Here is a 24,744-nt window from a genome sequence, read left to right as displayed (position 1 = left end):
AAAATACAAAATTAGCCAAGCATGGTAGTGCATGCCTGTAATCCCAGCTACTTAGGAGGCTGAAGCAGGAGAATTGCTTGAACCTGGGAGGCAGCGGTTGCGGTGAGCCAAGATTGCACCATTGAATTCCAGCCTGAGCAACAAGAGTGAAACTCCATCTCAAAAAAAAATAATAATAATAAGTGGTGTCGTCAAGGAGGTGATAGAAGGCAGATGGTAAATTATTAAGAATGGAAAGAAGGGTATGAGAAATTGAGGCAGTGAATTTAAGTCTCATTTGAGAAGCTTGGCAAAGGAAGAAACAATGAATGACCAGAACAAACATATGCCACGCAATTCTGAATAAAGTTTATTAAATAATATGTACAGCAAATGTAGTAATTCAACACATCTATCAGTCCACTGCAATGAAGAAAAATAAATGAACAGAAAAATCTATGTCTGCATAGTACATGCTCTCAGTGTGTAATTTAAATGGCAATACTTTAAATTAATTGGTTATATATAATGTCAGTTATTTTTCTTTCAGAATATAATCTTTTTGGTAGTAACCTATTCTAGCAATAGGACTTAATATGACTGCAGATAAATAGGACTGCAAAGAAACAAAAAAAAACCAAAATAATGAAATTAAAAAAACAACAAAACTATAACTGAGATTATAGTTACCTTCCCTCCCCAGTAGAATAATTATTGTAAATTTTAACACTTTACAATGGCTATTTTTGTGTTAAAAATCTGTGGGTGAGTTATTTGGAATTCCTTCATTTAAATAAAAATGCAAAAAAACTTCATGACTTCCTTACTTTACCCCCCTTCCATTCAAATTTTTAAAATTATATTTCTATACAAGGTAGGTACATGGGCTATACAAAGTTAAATATACATATTTACAGTCCCACTTCTTAAGCACATGACTTTTTTTTTTTTTTTTTTTTTTTTTTACCGATCCCAGAGAGACTGCAAAAGATAAGGAGTTTGGGGCTTGCCTTTACCCGGAAGCATGGCTAATATATCAAAATGTGTTGCAAGGCATGCCACCAGTGAGTTGCACTTGCTATTAATAAACCTGTATAAACATTTCAGCATAAAAATAGGTACTTTATATTACTAAATGTCTGAAGACAAAGGAGCAATTGGAAACTTCTGTTTCTTGTTTCATCATACATAGGAAGGCGAAGTGATGCAAATTTTAACACATGATTTTATTAAAGACGGGCAAATTGGTGAGGCATACCCGAATTTGTGGAGATATACAAATGCGTGAGGCTGGCATCATATGCAAATGTGGCTTTACAAATTGGTTTTATTTTCTAGCTGTATTTAAAGACATGTTCAAAACTACCTACCTAATCAAGAAGCACCCCTCAAAAAAACTATTCGATAAGATAGTGTTGTTAATGGTTTGCGTCTAAGAAAGACCAGGAAACACATTAGCCAATACATTCCAAAACAAGTGAAATGCTGCCGCGCAAACTGCACGTGCATATGCATTTTTACTATATTCCCTCAGAGACCGTAAAAAAACAAACAAACAAAAAAAAAACAGTGCTCTTAGATGGTGGAGCAGACCTTCCAAAGCAATAGGTCTTACTCTTACTGGATCTTAAGGAAAATCAGGAAGTCTCCTTCTACCCAGAAAGTTCACCTCCTCCGGTTCCATAGCCTTTTCCATTGGGATTCCCAAAAGGCCCTGCTCTGTCCTACTTAAAAACAATTGTCTGTGGGAAGAGGTAACACATTCCTACTGTCAATCATTTACACCTTAGTGTGAATGCACTAGTGGCACCTTCTTTCCTGAGAAAAGAATTTGAAAGAACAATAGGGAGAAAGTGAGGGTGCTGTGGCTGTCTGGTGGGAGGTGGGAGGCTGGTGGGATCCTAAGATGGGTATTTGTGACAGCAGCTGAAGTACAGGTATTGAAAATAAATTTCGCCTACCTGTAAAGACTCTAGACTTTGGGACAATGGTCCTGGGGTAATTGTGAGCTATATGCAGACAGCCAGGGGTTCCTGTACACACCCCTATCTCCTAGAATTGCTACTCCTATTTGTGAACTTGGATGTGTATCTGTGGGGAAGACGAGAATTTGGAGACTCTGGAAAACATTCCAAGTATTTCCAGCTATGAACTACCCTCAGACAAAGGTTCTTCCAGCATCCTAGTTGTTTAAAAGTGAGCTAATGGAGACAGAAATATGACAATGCTTTCTAGGATCCCTCCAGGGAAAATTCATCTCTTCCTCCCTCACACCCTTCTTAGCACATATCACAGTCTCTCTTAATTATGCTCTTTTTCCTGTGTCTGTCTCCCCAATCACCTCTGAGTTTCTAGTAGGCAGGGAATGGGCCATTTCTGTATTTGTCTCATTAAGGGGTTTAAGAGAGAGGCCAATAAACATCCTTGAACTGGACAGAGTTGTGACCAAGCACTCCAGGCATCACAGGGGCCTCTCTCTCCTGAAACAACCCCCCTGACAGACATCCTGGTTGCTGCTGGTAGTGGCAGAATTGCTGCTTCAGTCTGAAGGGAAGCCTTGCCAGGGTGTACTCAAATTCACAACCCTGATTACTACATTTTGTGTGATCCTTGAACTCCCACAGGGAGTAGATCTGGAGCCACGGCAAAGCCAGGGCATGTCTTGCTTATCAGTGTCCCCCCAGCCAGCGTAAGTTGGTGAATGTTAAATTAATTGTTGAACATCGTTTTGATTTTCTATGAGAATAGGCCTCCCAATTCCAAACTGTCCCAGACAAACATAAGCCAGAAAAGAAAAGTGAGCCACAGTGCTCTGATAAGTGCAGGCGCACTGTCTTGAAGATAACATTTATAAAAGCCAGGGATGTGGGAAAAGAATGGACCATTCAGTGGCCTCGAGAGCTACAGCGCTTCCTGACTTAATCACAGGAAATACACTTGGTAACCTATCTGCTTGGCCATCTGCTCCCCAGTTCTCATGGGCAAACCTTGTGTACTTTTCTATCTGAACACCAGGGCAGTCAATGGCAGTGCTGCACCTCAAGCTGAATGCATCGGGAGCGCAAGTTTTGCCTCCATTTCTCCATCCACGCCTCAGCAAGTTGAGTGAGGATTTGGTGTTGGGCAGTTTGGGGGACTCCACCTTTGTCAAGGGACAGCCTAGGCAGCCCAGACTGACCTCCAGCAGTGTTAGAGGATCAGCCGGCTCCAGGGGAGCTAGGAGATGTAGGCTGGGGGTCTTGGTGCATTCTTAGGCTTGAAGCCTTCAGGCTTAATAATTTCTTTGAGATGGGAGGCTCTCTAAGGCTGGGGCAGCAGGAGGCATTTCTGACTAACTCTGCTCCTGGACTATGCTTCAGGTCAGATTACCCAAGAGGTGGAGGGGAGGGGAAAAGGCTGGAGTGGCTCCCAGAAGTGACTAAGTAAATACAATTTACCTCAATTCTTTTTGCTCAGCACACTAGTTCGGCCCTGTCTAATATACAGTAACCTTAGACAGGCTTGGGCTTTAAACACAACACTTCTCTGTCCCTGTCTTTGCTTCTTACTTTATCCACTGTATTAATTTTCCTACTGACTCAACTAAAAAGAGCAGTTCATGAATGATGCTTCATCCTCCAATAAAAATAATCTCCATGGTTTTCAGTCTTCTTATAGATACAAAGGTTTTACATAGTTGCCTGGAAAAGTACCAAACTGCCTTGTCCTCCTTGAAGTACCTATAAAAAAAACACACACACACATATAAAACATGAGAAGACCCACTCACGTGAGTTGAGAGAGCACATTGCAGATTTCTGCTCAAACGCCCCTTGGTAACAGTCTTGCAGCTTAGAGAATACCATATGGTTTCCAAAGTCCTTTCCCCTATCTTATCTCACTTAGCCTGCCAAATAATACTGGGTGGTAAGCAATGCAAGTATTTCTAATACTCCTGTTTTTCAGAAGGAGGAACCCAGGTTCAGAGAGAGGAAGTAACATGTCTGAGGTCCCACCGCTTAGTAAGTATGAGAGGCAGAATCTAAACCCAGGTCTTCTGCCTCCCAGTCCATTGCTCTTTCCAACACTTCTGCTTTGTGGAGAAATTCATACATTTATCTGACATAAGATGACACATGGGATTCAGATTTTCTAAACTGTGCAGTTTCTAAAAGCCCCATCAAAAGGACATTCCTATTGAGCTTGTGCCTAAGCTCCCAACGGAGTCCCTGTCTTTGATACCAGTCTTGTTAGGGCTCCTGCTAAGCCAGGAGCGCTGAGCCATCTGGGAACAAAGCCCTTCCTGGGCTGCTCCACATGCAGAACTGCTGATCCTTAATCTAGTTCCTTCCCTTGGGATTCTCTCTCTAAAGCAGGAATGGCAGATATATGTTGTGTCATCATTATCCTCTCTTTAGCAGACATCCCAATTTGATCATTACACCCTTATCTTAACTGGCTTAGACTTGGCTTTGGAATCCTGTTGTACATGGCATCTCAAGCAGCCACTACCAGTGGGTTGGAATTACTACCCAAAGTCAAACTTCTAAGCTAAAAAAATATGTTAAAGCTTAGGACACCTAAAACATCTAATTGAACTCCTATGGAGAATGGCCAAGAAGGTTAGAGAACTGAGATGGTAGGGTCCAGACACAATAAGAAACTTGCCTTGGCCCACATAGCTAGTTAGCATCTTTCCTTATGGATGATAAAGGTGAGTTCTGCTGGGCTGCTTTATTTGTAGTTTGAAAAGGCTACTTTTCAAAGTGACTGAAGAGGCTGGGCATGGTAGCTCACGCCTGCAATCCCAACACTTTGGGAGGCCGAGGCAGGCAGATCACTTGAGGTCAGGAGTTCGAGACCAGGCTGGCCAACATGGTAGAACCCCATCTCCATTAAAAATACAAAAATTAGCCAGGCGTGGTGATGCAGGCCTATAGTCCCAGCTACTCGGGAGGCTAAGGCAGGAGAATCACTTGAACTCAGGAGGCAGAACTTGCAGTTAGCCGAGTTCATGCCACTGTACTTCAGCCTGGGTGATGCCTCCATTAGAGAACGAGTGCTCCTTCCCACACCTAAGTTCCCATAAAAAAATAAATATTCCTGAAAGAGTTTAACAACTAGTGCATACTAGGGCTGCACTCTCTAAAATGATAGCCACATGTGACTACTGAGCACTTGAAATGTAGATAGTCTGAAATGAGCTGTGCTGTAACTATAAAACATACATTGGGTTTCAAAGACTTGGTATGAAAAGATGTATGTAAAATAACTCACTAACAATTTTTAATACTGATTATATGTTCAAATGATAGCAGTTTGAATACACTGGGTTTACAAAACACATTAGAATTAATTTCACTGGTTTCTTTTTACTTCTTCATTTTTTTTTTTTGAAACGGAATTTCGCTCTTGTTACCCAGGCTGGAGTGCAATGACGCGATCTCGGCTCACCGCAACCTCCGCCTCCTGGGTTCAGGCAATTCTCCTGCCTCAGCCTCCCGAGTATCTGGGATTACAGGTGCGCGCCACCATGCCCAGCTAATTTTTGTATTTTTAGTAGAGACGGGGTTTCACCTTGTTGACCAGGATGGTCTCGATCTCTTGACCTCGTGATCCACCCGCCTCGGCCTCCCAAAGTGCTGGGATTACAGGCGTGAGCCACCGCGCCCGGCCACTTCTTCATTTTTTGAGACGGAGTTTCGTTCTTGTTGCCCAGGCTGGAATGGAAGGGCACGATCTCAGCTCACCACAACCTCTGCCTCCTGAGTTCAAGGGATTCTCCTGCCTCAGCCTTCCGAGTAGCTGGAATTACAGGCATGCGCCACCACCCCTGGCTAACTTTATATTTTTAGTAGAGATGGGGTTTCTTCATGTTGGTCAGGCTGGTCTCCAACTCCTGACCTCAGAATTGGGATTACAAGCATGAGCCACCGCATGCAGCTCTTTTTAAAGCCATAAAAATATGGCTTCTAGAAAATTTTAAATTTCATACATGGCTTACATTGCATTTCTATTGGATTGCATTGCACTAGAGTGGTCACTGACTTCTCAGACCTGACTTTCTACTGAACAGAATGACTCAAGGTAGTGAGAGCCATAGCCTTCTGGGGACCTTGGGAGGATGGGGTCATTCTCTAAGAGGCTGGTGAGGACAAGGCAAATCTTTTTGACTTATTCACGTTGAGGTCTTGCTGTCCTCACCACTCCAGTCCAGATATTACTTTGCTTTAGCAAAGCTTTGCCAGAAAAATCAGGGGAGAGCTGGTCTTTAGAAAGATGATAAAGGTAAAGCCACTTGTATAGGGAGAAATTGAGGCAAAGAGTAGGTTAGTGTCTCCCAACATTATATTCATGCCTGAGCAGAAAGAACACAGATTTCAGGAGAGATGGGTAGCCTGAGTTCAAATCTTGGCCTCATTCTTTGCTACCTTGGTGATCTTGGCATAGTTACTTAACTTCTTTGGGCCTCAGTTTTTGAATCTGATAAATGAGGATAATTCTCATCTTACTGGGTTGTTTGTTGAGAGAATGTCAATAAAAGCATGTCAAATACAGTGTCTTATTTGTAACAGAATCTCAATAAATGTTGATCTTTCTCCTTCTTGTAAAGGCAAATCCATTAATTAAGCAGGCTGCTTTGATTAATATTATTGAAAGGCTGGAGTAAATAAGGTCTTTAGAACATCTACACATATGCCTGAGTTTCATGGTAAGAGACATAGGCTCAGTCTAAACTTTTTTGCGTTATTTCATAAGAGTTTTAAAAATAAAATTTAAAAATGCAAACTAGATACATGCACAACATAAATATCAATGGAAACCCAATTAATAAATTTGACAACTGCTCTTCTGTGCAGCAGATTTGGTTTCAGGTCCAACATAAGCAACATCCACACCATCATAAGAGCAACACAGACTGGCAGCCCAGCCTTCCTGAGGTCATAAAAAGCGGAGAAGCCTCTTCTTTCTGTGCAGAGAAGATTGCTTTGCTTTTTGCATGACTCATATCCCCCTGTTATTCCTTCAATACACAACTAGTAAGAAAAGCATGATGAGATTCTTACCAACAAACCATCCATCGTCACATTTTTCCATGACATCAACAATGTCTCCATCTCGGAGTTCCAACTCATCATCATTCTGTGGTATATAGCTATATAATGCTTGATAGCTAAATCTATATATGAGAAAAATGAATATTAAGTGACTCAAAGGTTGACAGAATTAAATAATAAATTTTTAAACTTCATTACAAGTTCAATCAACATTTCAGTAGAGTTTCCTACTTATCAGTGGGGATAAAAGTATTTTATTGACTGTTTCCCTAATAACTTAGCATTTGGGGAGATGCATTCCACATATAAGTTAATTAAGACTGAGGGATGGAGAACTTCTGACAAGCCATGATCAGTCCTCTTAGTTTCTTTTTTTTTTTTTTTGAGACTCCTCTTGTCACCCAGGCTGGAGCGCAGTGACATGATCTCGGCTCACTGCAGCCTCCGCCTCCTGGGTTCAAGTGACTCTCCTGCCTCAGCCTCCTAAGTAGCTGGGATTATAGGTGCTCACCACATGCCTGGCTAGTTTTTGTATTTTTGATAGAGATGGGGTTTTGCCATGTCAGCCAGGCTGGCCTTGAACTGCTGACCTCGTGATCTGCCTGCCTCGGTCTCCCAAAGTGCTGGGATTACAGGCGTGAGCCACTATGCCCAGCCTCTTAGTTTCATTTGGTTACCATACCCAAGCCGTTTTATCTAGAACACCCGCTACTCTACCCTGACCTCTGCCTTTAAAGCAGTGGTTCCCAAACTTTTAGGCACCAGGGACTGGTTCCACAGGAGACAATTTTTCCACAGACGGTGTGGGGCAGGGGGGATGGTTTCAGGATGAAGCTATTGGGACATTAGATTCTCACAAGGAGGGTATAACCTAGATCCCTCATATGTGCAGTTCACAATAGGGCTCATGCTCCTATGAGAATCTAATGCACTGATCTGACAGGAGGCAGAGCACAGTTGGTAATGCCTGGGGGTTGGTGACCCCTGCTTTAAAGTAAACCAAGCCTTTTCCTTAATATAGGACAATATATATAAATTATCAAGCATAATCAGAAATTACTTAGGCCCAGAGACATCACAGTCTGGTCATACATATGGAGAACATAAAACACTAGTTTTAAAAAAAAAGTGTGTGTGTATAATGGCCATATATAATATATATATAATAGCTATATATATGGCTATTAAAAGTACATTCCAATTTCCTCACTGTTTAGCAAAACTATCTTGAGTTTCTTTACATGCCTAAACACATTTCATTTACTGCTTTTAAATGTGGATGTCATTTTCCTGAAACCCTTGAAAGCTTTTTGCTTTTTTCTATTCCAGTGAGCAATTGAGGGCAAGATTTTTATTTACTTGCTAGCTGGCCTAAGGCATTGGGTCTGTGCTGCTTTGTCTGCTCTAATAGCCACTGGAGACAGCTGGACTGCTTGTGATGAAATCTGATCCCTGCTTTGGTATCAAGGAAATGCTTTGTTTTTATTTATTTATTTATTTCTTCAACAAATACATAAGAGGCACCTACTATGCACCAACTTCACAACTCTGTTTACTATTTTGAGACACAACAGTAGCAGGCAAAACTGTAAATGAGCCAATCATCCACCATTTCTAGCAGATGTCAATGAATTCCAGTGTGCAAGCAAGAGAGACTAGAAACAGGCAAGTGGAGTCAGTTCCCAAAAACAAGATGTTCATTCTGCTCTGCTAAAACCAGAGGGACAACTTCACTCTTCATATTTATCCAAATACATTGATAATTTGGTGGATGGATCTGGTTGCCAGAAGGAAGATCTCAAATGAGGAATTAAGAGATGCAGATTGATTAATTATAATTGGTAAATACTTTTTTGCTTTCATGTTTCTGTGTTTGCCTTCTGTCTCCTACTCAATTTGGATTCCCCTGCTGGCCTCCCCATATATGCCATTGCCAGCTTCTTAGAATGCCTGGGCCCTTTAATTCCCACCATGGCGGCTTTGCCAGCCTCAGCTCTGGGAAATAACTCCAATATCTGCTTCTCTGTTTTCACTCCCAGACAGTGGAGACAAAATGGACAAAGTCCCACACTCTTGCTGCTTGGGTCCCCCAGTCAGCTCTAATTTGGAATGAACCTCATACTCCTCAGGACACTGTCCCATGGGGTCCCTTCCCCAGCAATCCTGTCAATCCTGGTGCCTCACACTCAGCCAAGAGAGCTCTCACTCTGCCCTGACTTCTGGAGATGGAAATTTGCTGTGGGTAGCACCTTAATCTTCTCCCCTCAGATTTCAGTTTCTGTGCCTTCACTCACCTTCCTGCCCCTGCTTCCACATGAGAGGAAAGAAGGGTCCCTTCTCCAGGCCATGTTGAACCCCCTTCCTAGGCTCTTCCTTCACTTATATCTTATCTGCATTAGTTGGCATTCTCCTCTGGTACAAATGTGCTTGTCTCTGCACCCTAAAAACACCTCCTGTCTCTACTATTCCCTTTATCTGTAGCCCCCCCTCGACCGCCTTCCACTCACCATCGACCCTTCCTAACAGCACCTGCCGCCAAGTCTACTAACACTAACACTGCCACATCAGAAGTCACAGTGACTTTTCCAGTCACCATGGAAAACGCCTGCTGGACATTTCTCATTTCCCACCCGTGGCCTCTTGGGGCAGGTGACACTGCTGACCAGATGCTGCAGCTGTTCTGTGAAAGTGAACATCTTTAGACCCTTGCCGGCATCTCTTGCTGCCCCTTCCCAGTCTTTGCGGCTGGCTAGGCTTCTTTACCTGTATCTCCATTGGTAATCATATGCACTTCCGTGGTTACAGAATGCCTGCTTTGTCCTGGCTCAGGCCCTCATGGCTTCTTAGCTGGATTGATGTTTCCTAACACACATCTTTGTCCCTGGTCTATGAAATCTACCCTCCACTCTGTCATCAGAGTTATCTCCCTATTACAAAATTGATCAATATGTTCTTACTTCAAAAATCTTCAGTAGCTCCCTAGTACCTGCAGAATAAAATCTAAACTTACTTCAACTGCATTCTGGAATCTGCCATCTGGTCCCACCCCACCTCTGAGCTTCATCTCTATCTGTTCCATGAACCATACACAGCAGCTACACATGCCTCTTCAAGTTCTCCAAATACCACCCATTCTGTCCCTTTGTATATGTGGTCCTCTCCTCTGGGAAGACATATTCCTCCCTTTTCTAGCTCTCAGAATCCAATTTGTCTTTCAATGCTTGGTTCAAATCTCTCTTTCTCTGTGCACAGTTTTTTCCTATGTGCTTAAAACACAGGAGGTATCCAATAATTTTTTTATGAATAAATGAAGCAACCATTTCATTCATGGCTGATCAGAATTAACTGTTCCTTCCTCTACGTTCCCACTACACTAGAAATGAAACCAGTCAGCACAGCTCTCACTTGCCATTCTACAGCAGTTAAGCTTTACCTGCCTCTCTCCCAGAAGTCTATGACAGCCTTTATTCACCTGCCACCTGTTTTCACCTTGGCAGATGGGGAATATGGCCTTCATTAGAAATCCTCAGCAGAGAACAAGGGAGTAATTCACTCATTCCCGCAAACGATATTTGCCCCATATTCAGCCAGTGACCCACTTTCTAAAACCAACAGTCCACTGAGAACATGAGAATCGAAGTTCACCAGGAATACTTACAAATCTTGTGAAGTTTGACTCCTGTCGGGGGTGACTCTTCGCTGCTGGGCTTGAGGTTGCTGAGAAATGATTAAAGATGATTTATTGTCAGAAGGGGATACCTTGTGATGAAAGTCAAGGGGATGAGAAACAGTGCTGCAGTAATGAACAGATTTTTCGGCAATGTTTATGATCTCATTGCAAACCGCTTCCTGTGAGGTGGCCCCGAGATATCCAGAAACCCCAATAAAACAGTCAACATGGGGACAAAAAAAAAGAAAGAGAGGAAGAGATGTAACATTCCAGACGAAGCACATAAGTCCAGGGAGAAAACAGAGTTGAAGATCCAGGTTAAAAAAATAGATATTCCAGTAGTGGAGTGCAGGAGGGATCCAGGCGTAAGCATGGAAAAACAGGTAAGATACAGAAGAATTTGGAATTTAGTATGAATATTAAAAAAAAAAAAAGGCAGCAGCATACAAGCCTGTAATTAGTGAGTAACTGTTACAAATGTAATACTTTAGGGTAGAAATGCAAGTATGTATCCCCAATCATGCACTAATATATTAATTTAATCCCACATATAGGCAGAGTAGAAATATTGTCTCTAAACTCCTCTGCTTTTTTCCAGGGGTTGGGGGTAAGGGAGTGGCCTAACATCTCGCTCTACTACAACAGCCACAGAATTCTTGTAAATAATGGTTCTGTGGGTTAACCAGGCATCACTCTAGTCTAGATTCTAGAAGGATCAGTAAGGATTCTCTTCAGAAAAGCTGCAGTCTTATTCAACAGGCATCTTACCACATAGCTCTTTTCAGATTCTGTGAGATCAGGTCCTGCTCTCAATGAATGATGAGAAAGCTGTGATCACCAAGCAAATTATAAGGGAGACATTTTAGCAGATGTCACATTGGAAAGGATTCAAAATAAAAGCATGAGCAAATCCACGTACCACACCATCACGCTTGGATGACACTGGATACTGGCGGCCTATGGCCACCAAGTCTCCACAACAACACGGTGGGCGCACAGAAGAAAATGCAAATGTAGAGTTAGAAGCAAGCATCCAGGAAATGAAATGGGAAATTGGAAACATGGCTGCATTGAGGTGAGGATGAACAACACAGGGTCCCCAGAGTGGCAGGAGAGAGACACAGAAAGGCCATCTTAGCCATGTCCCTCCGCACACATTGGTCCTCTCACACTCAGCTAGTAAGCATCTAGGGGAGGCTGCTGAACTCAAAGCCAGCTTAGGTTATTTTATTGACCGGAAGCTCCTTCGGGAAGAGCAAGCTCATAGAACGATCAGGTCTGCTATATTTCAGAACTTATAAAAACTGAAACAGGGGATAACATTTTTGAGAACTTCCTTGGCAATATATGAAGTATCAACCAAGACCATTCCCCTGGAAAATCTGCACATGACATACTCCGGTGAGGTATGAGATGACTTCAGATAGCTTGTAGGACCGAACTTGCTTCCAGAAATAGGACTGTGTGTGACCAAACTGTCACTCTTCACTTACCAACCCAGGTACCACATGCTGACATAGAAACACAGGTGCAAACATGGCCAAGCAGACCTGCCTTTTGAGTGGGGCTTCCATTGCAGGGGCCAAGCCTTCACTGGAAGAATGTTTGGAACTATGTCCCCCAGAGAGGATTCAATTCCAAGCTCTAGGAAGTTTTCCTAAATAAATACTTTGAAGAGCCATCCTTGAAAAAAATCTTCCAGGTAACATGCAATAATAGCAACAGGCCAGCCCAGCATGGTGGCTGATGCCTGTAATCCCAGCACTTTGGGAGGTCAAGGCGGGAGGACTGATTGAGCTTGCGAGTTGGAGACCAATCTGGGCAACATGGCAAAACCCCGTCTCTGCAAAAAATACAAAAATTACCTGGGTGTGGCAGCATACACCTGCAGTCCCAGCTCCTTGGGATCAACTAAGCCCAGGAGATTGAGGCTGCAGTGAGCCATGATTGCACCACTGCCCTCCAGCCTGGGTGACAAAACAAGACCCTGTCTCAGAAAAAAAAAAAAAAAAAAAAAAAAAAAGCAGTAGGCCACAGCTCCAGGGCCTTCTAGACAGGCACTTAGAAATCTTTTGTTTATGACCTACTGTTTCACAGAGAGACACAGACAGAGTGAGAGCCTCCCTGAGGTCACACAGCAAGTCAGTGGTACGCTTGTCTCCTGGCTTCATCTATTGTCCCACCTGACCTTGTCTTTCATCCTCAGACCATCTTCTACCTTATCAGTGTGCTCACTGAACTCATCTTCAGTGAGTCCCTCAGAAACCCTGGAGTCAGGCAGGACAGGGTTTATCACTGCTTTCTTAAAAAACCCAGGAAGCTGATGCTCAGAGGGGTTTCGTGCATTCCTCAACATCACACAGCCAGTAAGAGGTAAAGCGGCTTGGCTGCTCTTTCCACTCCACCAGACCACCCCCTCCTGTTCATCTCTACTGTAAATGTCCTCGTTCAATAGCACACCCTGCAGGACTAACTTCCATGGCAGGCATCTCCACAATACCCCAGTCCTTTCGGGAGGCCTCTTCAGGTTCTCCAAACCCCTTCCAAAGTGCAGTCACTCAAACCAGTCACCTTGTACTCTGACAGGAGTGAAGGAAGAGACAGAACTAAAGGGGCCATGACATGCTTCTTCTACAATGACTCTGGATGTTAGGTCTTTGCCAGGTGACTGGGAGCTGACCTTCTGTGGTTCCACTCACCACCCACCCTCCACTCACTGCCTCTGGATTAAGGTGTCCATATCACAAAGGAAAGAAATGGACATTTCCAAGCACCTTCTATGTGGGCTTTCAGAAGAAAGAAACTTATTCTGGGCACTTTGAGTGGGTGACAATAACATGCAGATTTCAACTTGACAGATGGGAGAACTTTTGAATAGTCCAGCAATACAAGGGGCTGCCTCAAGAGGAAATGAGTTGCCTGCCACGGCAGCTGTTTAACCTGAGGTTGCTGTGGACTATGACTAATTGGGATATTGTAGAGCCATGCTTCTTAAACTTTAATGCATGCAGCTATCATTTGGGATCCTGTTAAAATGTAGATTCTGACATGATACACCTGGGCTATATTGTGAAATTCTGCATTTCTACTTGGTAGTGCAGACGCTGCTGGTTCACAGACCAACTTTAGGCAGCAAGGGTGCAGTGGACCTCAACTGCCCCACGTTGAGATTCTTTGGCTACAGCATCCCAAGACCGGTGGTCAGGGTCACACCTCATGAAAACAAATGTGCTCATAAAAAACAAAGTATTTCCAAATTCCATGGCGGCCTCATGACCTCAGGTCAAATGTGGTATAAAAGAGAGGATGTAAACAATCTCCTGGCAAGATCCATAGCTTACAGAAACCTAGCATCCTTCGATCAACTTCATTCATCCCAAAGGAGTGACTGGAATCAATTGTCTAGCAAATAATTTGGTGCTGAAAATAGGATCAGTGAATCAGATATATTAAAAAGAACTTGATATTTTATAAGCACATATAGGTCCATTACATATTTGACTTTTGCACTAACCTTCTGACTTCAGGAGTGCAGAATAAGGAATTTAAGGCTCAGAGAAGTTCCAGCCCAGGCAACAATTTTTTTTTTTTTTTTTTTTGAGGCGTCCTGCTCTGTCACCCAGGCTGGAGTGCAGTGGCACAATCTGAGCTCACTACAACCTCTGCTTTTCAGGTTCAAGCAATTCTCCTGCCTCAGCCTCCCAAGTAGCTGGGATTACAGGTAAAGGCCACCACACCCAGCTAATTTTATAGTTTTAGTAGAGACAGAGTTTCACCATGTTGGTCAGGCTGGTCTCAAACTCTTAACCTCAAATGATCTGCCCACCTTGGCCTCCCAAAGTGCTGGGATTACAGGCATGAGCCACCACACTCAGCCCCACGTCTATACTCTCTTGTCCTTTTGGGAAGCATCTTCAAGTTCTCCAAACCCCTTCTAAACTGCAGTCACTCAAACAAGTCACCTTGGATTCTGACAGGAGTAAAGGAAGAGATAAAACTAAAGGGGCCATCTCATGCTTCTTCTACAATGTCTCAGAACATCAGGCCTTTGCCAGGTGGCTGGGAGCTGACCTTGTGAGGTTTGCACAAGGCAGTGTGAGAGCTGAGCCCTTTGATGTCTAATCTCCATATACCACCTGCCACCTCCCTCTTGGGTCATGATTAGATTGCTTGTGTAACTATGATAGCAACACCCAATTTCTGCCTCATCTGAAAACAGGCACTATCTATCATTCCCTTCTTGCATACTTTTTACTCAAGGTGTTCAAAGGTATTTCCTTATATAAAAGATATGGTACACAGTGATAGTGTCTGATCATTAACTGTGAACTTCAGTACTGGAAAGGATGGGATACTGAGGCCCACCTTGTACCTTCCTTGGTCTCAGGCCATACCCAAAGCTAAGGATCATCATCACCATAGCTTTAACATCTGTATAGTATGAACAACCCCATTCCTGAGAGGTAGGGATGACTGAGTACCTCACTCAGGGTTTGTTGAATAAATGAAGGAAGAAGGCAAGATAAACATTTATTCTATTAGTTAAGACTCAATTTCTCTCTGTTTAGATTTAAGTGAAATAGCACATATAACTGAAATGTAAACCAGTTTTTTTCAGGGGATGAAGACATGGCATGGGAGTAGAACCTAGTGGAAATGGAAACCATTACTATCCATCACAAGAATCAGCCCTTCATTTTGAAGGCTGCTTATCCTCAGATTTTTTTCCCCCTCTAGGTATTTTTTTTTATTTTCCTGTCCCCATTTTCTAATCACTTTACAGCTTTATACGGTGCTTCTTCTGGACATATCCTGTCCATGATGGTAGCCAGTAGCCACAGCTGGTTGTTGGACACTTCAGATGTCGCAGATATGAAGTGAAATGTACTATGTATGAAAATATACACTGGATTTCAAAAAATTAGTACAAAATAAAGAATGTAAAATCTCAGTAATAATTTTTAGATATATTAGGTTATAATATATTAAAATTAATTTCAGTTGTTCCACTTTACTGTGTCTACTAGCACATTTTAAAACCACACATGTGGCTCACATTATATTTCTACTAGACAGTGCTGCTCTGAACCCTCCCCAGGTCCTTAGCATCTGCCCTTATTTAAGCCTAAGAGAAGATGCAAGTTCTAACAAGGACTTCATCTAAGGTTAAGAATAAAGGGAATATTATCTCATGCTAAGGACATTTCCGACTCTGGTGATTCATTCCAGTTTTTCACATGTTCATAAAAACAACCAGCCCAGTGCATGCCTGCATATACCCACACACACACACAACACACACTGCACTCCCCTCCTTTCCACCATTAATAGTAAGCAGGTGACAGTCCTTGATCCAGAAAGTGCTTTCTTCCGTATTTGTACACAAGTCGCCTCTCCTGGCCTGGAGTGCTTGCTTCATCCTCCCCAAGTGGGTGACCTTGCATGTGTCCTTGCTATTGCCCTTCTACTTTCAGTTCACAGAAATCCTCGAGAAATCAGATCTTAGCCTCCCTGGAGCTGTTAATCCCTCTGGATCCACAGAACGCCTGGCACTACCGCAGAGTTACTAAGCATCCTCTTCCAGCTTTGAGTGTGTGCCAAGTCCTTGTGGGCCCAAATAAATTGCACATAGGCTATAGAACAGCAGGAAGTCCTGAAGATGTGGACAGGACAGAGAAACTCAACTTCTCTATGGCCCCAAATCCCCTCTAGAAATAGCACAAGGCTCTGCTGCTCCCCTAACCTGCCTGAGTCTCACAGAGATGGGATTCCTCTAGTCGTCTCATACCCTGAGTCTTCTCAGACCCCACCCCATCTTTCTGATGACCTACCCTGACCTCCCAGCGGGATAGTGAGAAAATCTGGGTTCCAGGCCATGCTCTATACTAATTGATTACTTGTGAACAAAATGCTTAACTTCTTAGGACTTCAGGTTCTAAAATACATAAGAGGATTGGACATAATTTACATAAACGTCTCTTTTGGCTCTAATGCTCTATGATTGCAATGTGCCTGTCCTATGGGTTAAGAAGTAGAAGTGGGTACGGCCGACTTGGCTTAACAGAGGCAGCACTCTACTCACTGCTTACTGAAGACTGGGTGGGGCAAGGCTTTTGACTGCAGCCTCTAGATACAGATGTAGTGCTCACTTCTGGAAGTATCCCAAATGATTGCCCCAGGATAGTGGTAGAAGATTTGCACCTACTGATGGGCAAACTCTGCTAGAGGAGTAGAAAGTCCCAAACAATTCAGTCTCCTGGGTTTCAGCTCCAGGAAACCACCAGAGCACCCTCAAAACAGCCTCTGATTCCACTGAGTTATCTTATTGAGTTTACTGAGAAAAAGATCACAGCTTAAATATAAAATTAATTACAAGCAACTAGTTCAATTGCTTATCACCTAGATTTTATCTCCTAGCAAATGACTCCCTAGACAACACATTAACTTTGCAGTAATTTGAATCTGATTACAATACTACACTTATTGCCTTCTCTTCGTAGAGTATCATAAAGTCTTCTCTTTCTTTCATAAAATAGTAAGGGGAGTAATGGCAGGTACATAGTCAAGTGTGAAGAAACCAAAGGCTTTCCAAGAATAGTGTATAACTTTACACTGAAGGTAGAAGAGACTAATTTGGGAAGCACAAATTCCAAATTTTCTAAATTCTAGATTTGCGTAACCCAAAGTACAATAGTTTTCCCATTCTCTACTTTCTTCTCTTTTCCCCCCATTTTTCTCTCTTAGGTGGAACAGGCTAAGGTGGATAAAGTAAACTACTTTAGTTTCATTTCCCTGGTACCTCAACATCACACAAGTATTTATGGTCCCATTACATGCTCTGCACTAGCTGCTTTCATCTCTATTATATTTCATTTAATTCTCAGAACTCAAGAAGGTGGTCAACATTTACCTCATTTTACAAATGAGAAAACTAAGACCTGATGTGTCTGAGTTGGGAATGTGAACAGTTAGTATTGGGACCTCCGTCTCTCAGACTCCAAGGTCTATGCATTCCACCATACTTCAACTTTGAGGTTTGTGCTCTGCCAGAGGAAGACATCAGAGGAGCTAGAGAGAGATGCTGACCAACAGGTCACCTTAATTTGTCCAATACCCTGTGGCTGGGACTTTCTACTGACATGCATGCACCATTCTCCTTACACCTTTATAAGGGCAGACACTTTAGCTCTGGGTCTTACTTCCTTATCTTTTTTTTTTTTTTTTTTTTTGAGACAGGGTCTCACTCTCACTGTGTTGTCCAGACTAGAGTACAGTGGTGTGATCATGGCTCACTGTAGCCTTGACCTCCCAAACCCAAGCAAACTTCCCATCTAGCTTCCCAAGTAGCTGGAACCACAGGCACTCGCCACCATGTCTGGCTGACGTTTTTATTTTTGTAGAGACATAGTCTCCTTATGCTGCCCAGGCTGGTCTCAAACTCCTGGGCTCAAGAGATCCTCCTATGTTGGGCTCCGAAAGTGTTAGGATTATAGGTTTGAGCCACCATGCCCAGCCGGTTCCCTACCGTTAGTGTGGAGAGAATACCTGCTGCTTATTTTTGTAAGTACTGCAGCCAACGTCTCTCCCCACCCCGTAATCTTCTATTTAGAGATTTCCCTTCTGAGTGAGTCAAAGGAAGATGTTTCCTATATTAATTTGAGTATCTTAACATCTGAAATTTATTTTTTTTCTTGCTACATCACATGCTTCCTCTTCTATTTCTGATTGCCATCCTCAAGGCAGGCCTATGCCTCTCTTCTTAGCTTTCTGGAAACTCACCTAGTTTCCTTGTGTTGAGAAGTGTTCCCTCTGAAGTCACATCTTTCTGTCTTCAGTTGAGTCATGTTCCCTCCTCTCCTTTCTCTAAGTCTATAGTCTATTCTCATGCCTCTTAGACACAGGCTTTGAGGACACATAGCTTTCTTGTATACTGAGATTTTATTTGCTTAGCTTCCTTCCCTTTAGGAACCAAACTGACATCACAAAAGTTTGGTCACTTTCCTCAGGCCGTGGGTTTCTCATCTCACTGTGAAAGACTGTAGGTTCTTAACCTGGTGGTCTGTGGACTCTTGGGAGAACTCACAGATGGACTCGGGTGAGGGCCTCTTGAAACAATGACAACTATGTGTCACCCTCTTCACCAAACTACTGGCCAAGAGTCCTCAGCTGATCTCAGATTCTCAAAGGTTCCATGATCCAGAAAAAGTTATCAGTGACTGGAGTAGAAGGTCTCTAAATATTCTTTTTAATTCAAAAATTTTAAGAGGTACTCTCACAAATTGTAAAAACTCTTAAAAACCAAGGCCGGATGCCAGTCAGCAAATAGTGCTTCTGTCATGGAGCAACTCAGTAAATATTTGATCATGTAAATAAATGATGGGATTTTCAAGATGATCTTCCCTTCACTTTCTTTTTCTTTTTTTTAATGAAACAATCAGTTTGATCTATAACTGACTGTGAACAATGAATTGAGATAACTTACTACCTTTGGACCTGTCCCCCTTACTTTCCTTTTCTTTGTTTACCTTTTTTTTTAATTTTTTTATATTTATTGAGACAGAGTCTCGCTCTGTCACCCAGGCTGGAGTGCAGTGGCATGATCTTGGCTCACTGCAACTTCCATCTCCTGGGATTAAGCAAGTCTCATGCCTCAGCTTCCTGAGTAGTTGGGATTACAGATGTGCACCACCACACCTGGCTAATTTTTCTATTTCTTTTAGAGACAGGGTTTCACCATCTTGGCCAGGCTGGTCTCAAACTCCTAGCCTCAAGTGATCTGCCCACATTGGCCTCCCAAAGTCCTGGGATTACAGGCGTGAGCCACCATGCCCAGCCTACTTTCTTGATTGTTCTAAATGTTATTGGCCAAAATTGTGCCCAAGAAAATCCAAGAACTTGGCTGATAATTCTGAATGCTTGGGCATTTTGTATGTGCATGTTTTTATCCAATAAGTTAAGTTGTCCATCAAAAAAAAATTAAAAGAAAAAACTTCAATTTTTCCATCGTGAAGGTCTATAAGTTGATAATAAACCTCAGACTTAAACTTTTGTGTGTGTTCTTCTTTCTCATTTCAACTGAAATTCATGCAGGATTTTCACCTAATCAGAGGATAGCAAACCTAAAAAGAATGGCGTTTCTCTTATCTGAATCTTTTGTTTATGGACAGAGACACTGTCAGAAAAGAGAAGTGACTCAACCAAAGGTACTTGGCAAGCCAATAGCAGAGCTGGAGCTAGAACTTGGGAACCCGACTCTCAATCTAGTGCTCTTCCCACCCCACCCTGATTTCCCTGAAGACCCTTGCATTAATTTCATTCACCCTCTTCTGCTGTTCAGAGAAAAAACACACCTAAAAACACGAGCAACTGACCCAATGTGAAACCAGTTCAGGAGTCAAAAGTCAAACCATTTCACAGGAAGTGTTCACACATTTGCAGAGTTGAGGGAGGTGGGCAGGTGACTGATTCAAAGGGTCACCGTGACTCCTGACATAAGCTTCTCCAGAACCCCCCTCTTTCTAGTCACCTGTGGACACCAGAAGCCTCACCCAAACCAGTGTAAGGTCTTTTAGGCTGACTGACGGCACCATGGACACCATGGCAACCCCTGTGACCCACATGTACACCTCTGGAGGGCCTCCAGGAATTAGAAAATCTGAAGTAACTGGAAGACCATGAAAAGAGGAAGAATGATTAACCCTTACAGTGCCTAATTAACTTGAGACATTCTCTAGTGTTCCTTATTCTTGCCTCAACTGATAAGGCAATTGGACTTTGTAACCGACCTTGAACAACCTTGTGACGCCAGACCCTACGACCCTCTCCCAGTTTGCAAAAACCACCCTAAACTGTGACTTCTGTAACTTTCCACTGCCTACCCCAAAGCTATAAAACCAACTCCTATCCCACCACCCTCTGCTGACTCTCTTTTCGGACTCAGCCCGCCCACACTGGGGTGAATTAATAGCCATTTGCTCACACAAAGCCTGTTTGGGGGCGGGGGGGCGGTCTCTTCATTCAGAGCCCATGTTTTAACAAACAGGAATGCTTCATTCTCCATGTACACCTTTCATGGTCCTACCTCTGGGGCTTTGCTTGGGCTATCTGCCTTGAGTGCCACCCTCCTGCTGTACCCCTGTGGGAAAACCTTATTCTTTAAGGTTCAGATTAAATGCTACTTTTTTGAGGAGAGCAAAATCACCATCTAGCAGGCAAAAATTCTTTATCTGAGAAATTTAGAAGGGAGCAAAAACCACCTGGTGACCATCAAACAGGTCAAATTCCTTATCTGGGAAAATTAGAAGTAATTAGGCTTCCCTATCATTTAAAGCAGGCATCTGGTTCCAGATTTCTTTCCCCCCAATACTATAAGTAACTAGAATTTCTACACATCTCTGGAATGCCATGCCGAAACTCACTGTGCAACCCTTGCTGACGTTAAGGCACCAAAACATCTACAGATGTAATCATTTATCATGAACTATGTGGCTAGCATGGTCCAAATTACCCTTAAGCTCCCACCTAAAGGCCCCCAAAGAAAATCCACCACAGCACGCTTGGTCCTCTCTCACTGATTGCCGCGCTGCATCCTTTTTCAGCGTTCTTTCTTTCTAATAAACTTTCCTTCTTCAAACCTATATCGTTATCAGCCAATTCTTCTTACCAACACTCAAGTCAACCACCTCCCAATGCTGGGGCTCTGACACCCTGCCCAGCAATTTTTTTCCTGAAGTCTCCAGGTAACCACCTTCCTCCCCAGTTGCTTATTATTTCTCCCCATCTTGAACTTCCAGAGTGTACTGTTTATGACTCTCTTTCCTTATTTGCATTATAATTATTTGTGAACAGGTATTACTCTCCCAGTGGAGATCCTAAAATCCTTTAGTTGGGGTCAGTCATTATTTGTCTTCTCTTTTTTTGAGACGGGGTCTTGCTCTATCACCCAGGCTGGAGTGCAGTGGCCCTATCTCTGCTCACTGCAACCTCCACTTCCTGGGTTCAAGCGATTCTCCCACCTCAGCCTCCCAAGTAGCTGGGACTACAGGTGCGCACCACCACACCCAGCTGATTTTTGTATTTTTTGAATAGATGGAGTTTTGCCATGCTGGCCAGGTGGGCCTCGGACTCCTGACCTCAAGTGACACACCTGCCTTAGCCTCCCAAAGTGCTGGGATTACAGGTGTAAGCCACCATGTGTGACCTGTGTTTTTTTTTTTTTTTTTTCATTCAGCAAATATTCACTGAGTGCCTTCCACATATCAGGTATCATGGTCCCACACTTGGAGCACTGATACTCTATGGGAACACAGGCAAGCAAAGGAGGCAGAGAGAGGCTCGCCCAGACCACTGCAGGGGCTGTGGCAGCACAAAGTCAGAGCACTGAATCCAGTCATGCAGGCGAAGGGGAGGCTGTCAGGAAAGGCATTAAAGGAAATCAGAATATTTTACTTCAAAATATATTTCTTTGACATATTTTGAGACAGCTGTCAGAGAGCCAGCAAAAAGAGGTAGCTCTGCAAAGCTGTCTTTGGTGCAGGAGATTTGTATGTAGAGGAAAATACAAATACAAATCCTGGCTGCATCAGTGCACTGATGCAGCCAGGATTTCTCTGAGGTTTTCCTTTGTCTAGATCTTGAAAAGATTAACTGACAGTCTGACACCTTTAAAGGCCTAAAAGAAACATTTACCATCTATTCTCTCTGAGGCTGCTACCTGTGAGCTTTCATCTACATAATAAGACCCGCTTTTTGCCAGTCAAGCCTTCACTTTTCTCCTCCCATAACCTGTCTTGCTGCTTAAATCTGATTTACCACCATAACCTGTCTTTGGTCATCCTCTGAGCCCCCAGTCTTCTGTAGCCTCAAGATGGTATAAGCTCCTGCACCCCATTGGGTGGTTGGGTCTTCATTCTGAAGGATCCCATTTCACATATAACTATAATCAAATAAATCTGTATGCCTTTTCGTCTATTAATTTGTTTCTTGGCCTAGCATGGTGCCTCACACCTGTAATCCCAGGAGGCCGAGGTGGGAGGATCACTTGAGGTCAGGAGTTTGAGACCAGCCTGGCCAACATGGTGAAACCCTGTCTCTACCAAACAATACAAAAATTACCTGGGCATGGTGGCATGTGCCTGTAGTCCCAGCTACTCGGGGAGGCTGAGGTGAGAGGACTCTTGAACCTGGGGGTGGAAGTTGCAGTGAGATCGTGCCACTGCACTCCAGCCTGGGTGACAGATTGAGACCCCATCTCAAAAAAAAAAAAAAAAGAAAAGAAAAGAAAAGAAAAGAAAAAAATTTTTGCTTTTTTAGGGAAAACTTCAAAGGACAAAAGGAAAACTTTCCCTTGGCCCCAACAGCTTCCTAGAAGTTACATCTAAATGGAAGCCTTGATGATGCTCATCCCTCTCTATCTCTTGCAGCAAAGTACATGGAACATCCTAAATGCTTGAAAGAGTAAATGATCATAACATTTCAGAACATCTTTTCATATAAGGTTCTCTGGTAAAATTCCCTCTCATTATTGGTCAATTCTCAACCTACCTCCCCAATACCTACAATGAAAGTGAACTTTTAGTTCAGCTGTTTAGTTCGGCAAGGAGAATAATGGCTGACAATTTTCTTGATACACGAACTGGTCTGGAATGCATTTTTCCAAATAAGCAACACAGACTGCGGTCACGTCATCCTGATGGGGCTGCCAGAGAACAGTTGTCATACAAGTCCTTTCCATTTTTAGCATGTCTGTCACCCAAAGGGGGCCCAAGACACAGGAGCCCCTTCTGAAGGACCCCGTTTCCAGAGCTGTTAACTCCTGCTCCAGCCACAGGAGGGGAAAGTGAGGGGGCTAAAGGGGAGGTGTGGGCAGCGGCCCTTTTCACACAAACGCCAGGAGTGAGCCCCAGGCCAAAGCCTGGGCACACCCATGGAGAAGGGGCTTGTGCTAGGAGGGCAGGAGGAAGGGAGGGGACAGGAAGCGGTACACTTGGGGTCTGGAGACCCACCAAGAAAGGAACACCAAGTTTCAACAAGCCTGGCTTTCCAATCAACATAATCTTCAGTATTGCCAGCTACTCCACTCCTATCCTGCCTTAGGAAGCAGGAAGCATGTACCCCTAACCTTACCCGGAGGTCCGGCACCATGCGCACTTCCTGTACACACGGGATGCTGGAATTGGGCCGGGATGATGACTCACCACTGACGAGAAGGAGGTCCCTGGGAGTGTTGGGTTGACTTAGAGCGTTTATAGAATTGTTCCTGTGTCAGAGACGTTTAATACTTTTCAATTAGCCACTTCATCACCTCTTCCATTCGTTTCTCAACCTGTTCCAGGGTCAGGAAAAGCCTTTGCCAGGTATTGCTGCTTTCCTGCAGCCCTACACAGCAGCAGGAGACCTTACATATGGAGCCTTGGCACATGCCAAGCAACACCTTCCATTAATCAGCTCATTGAATCCTTATGACTACCCTACCAGGGACCGGCTGCTTCCACTCCTGCTTCGCATGTTAGAGGTTAAGTGGCTTTCTAGCAAAAGGCTAAGCCTGATTTCTTATAAACTGCCCCATGCTGGCTCACCCTCAGTGATCCCCACTCCTGATGTGTTGGCCCACGGGCCCACATGTGCTTGGCTGGTGCTGGAGGTCTGGCCTAGTGTGTCTCAGGCCTCTGTGCTCCTGTGTCCCCTGAGCATGTCTCTATTATTGCCCTGGTGATATTGCTGTGTTTGCTAGGCTCCTCCTTGTTTTGAGGAGCCTTGAACTTAGGCTCCCCAAGGGGAGAGACCAATGACCCCTGTATTCTGCCCAGAGGCTGGTAACTGCAGGCCTTATTGATAGACTGAATAACTACAGCCTCAAAGGGAAACTGAGGTTGCAAGCCTAAGGGTTAAGCACTATTTACTGCAGATATCATACATACTAGATACTTAATAAATGACTTGGAGACATCTTCAGGAACTCAATCTGGGTCTAAGGAGGTTCTAAGAATATTCTCAGTTCTAGAAGCAGTTCTAGATCACCCAAGACAGTGGCTCTGTAGCTTCTATTTACGAAGTGCT

The 24,744-nt window shown here is 43.5% G+C and overlaps 1 protein-coding gene across 50 annotated transcripts in view; it reads right to left on the bottom strand.

The window, feature by feature from the left end:
* Positions 1 to 326: 326 nt before the first annotated feature.
* Positions 327 to 24,744, bottom strand: part of SORBS1 (sorbin and SH3 domain containing 1) — a 254,503-nt gene continuing 230,085 nt past the window's right edge. For 24 of the 50 annotated variants that reach the window (XM_064374070.1, XM_064374075.1, XM_064374083.1 and 21 more), the window contains 3 exons: positions 10,675 to 10,733; positions 7,026 to 7,138; positions 327 to 3,698 (listed from right to left, as the gene is read on the bottom strand). In XM_064374070.1, coding sequence (XP_064230140.1) covers positions 3,631 to 3,698; positions 7,026 to 7,138; positions 10,675 to 10,733 — 240 coding nt within the window. In that variant the 3' untranslated portion in view covers positions 327 to 3,630. Of the gene's footprint in view, positions 3,699 to 7,025; positions 7,139 to 10,674; positions 10,866 to 11,454; positions 11,515 to 24,744 lie in introns of all 50 variants that reach the window. The other 26 variants (XM_064374042.1, XM_064374041.1, XM_064374052.1 and 23 more) reach the window with 3 other exon arrangements.

This window comes from Aotus nancymaae, unplaced genomic scaffold (assembly GCF_030222135.1).
Source record: "Aotus nancymaae isolate 86718 unplaced genomic scaffold, 86718_ANA_hifiasm-v0.15.2.pri h1tg000010l, whole genome shotgun sequence".
NCBI classification, from domain to species: domain Eukaryota; kingdom Metazoa; phylum Chordata; class Mammalia; order Primates; family Aotidae; genus Aotus; species Aotus nancymaae.
This window is presented reverse-complemented; position numbering and strand designations above follow the sequence as displayed.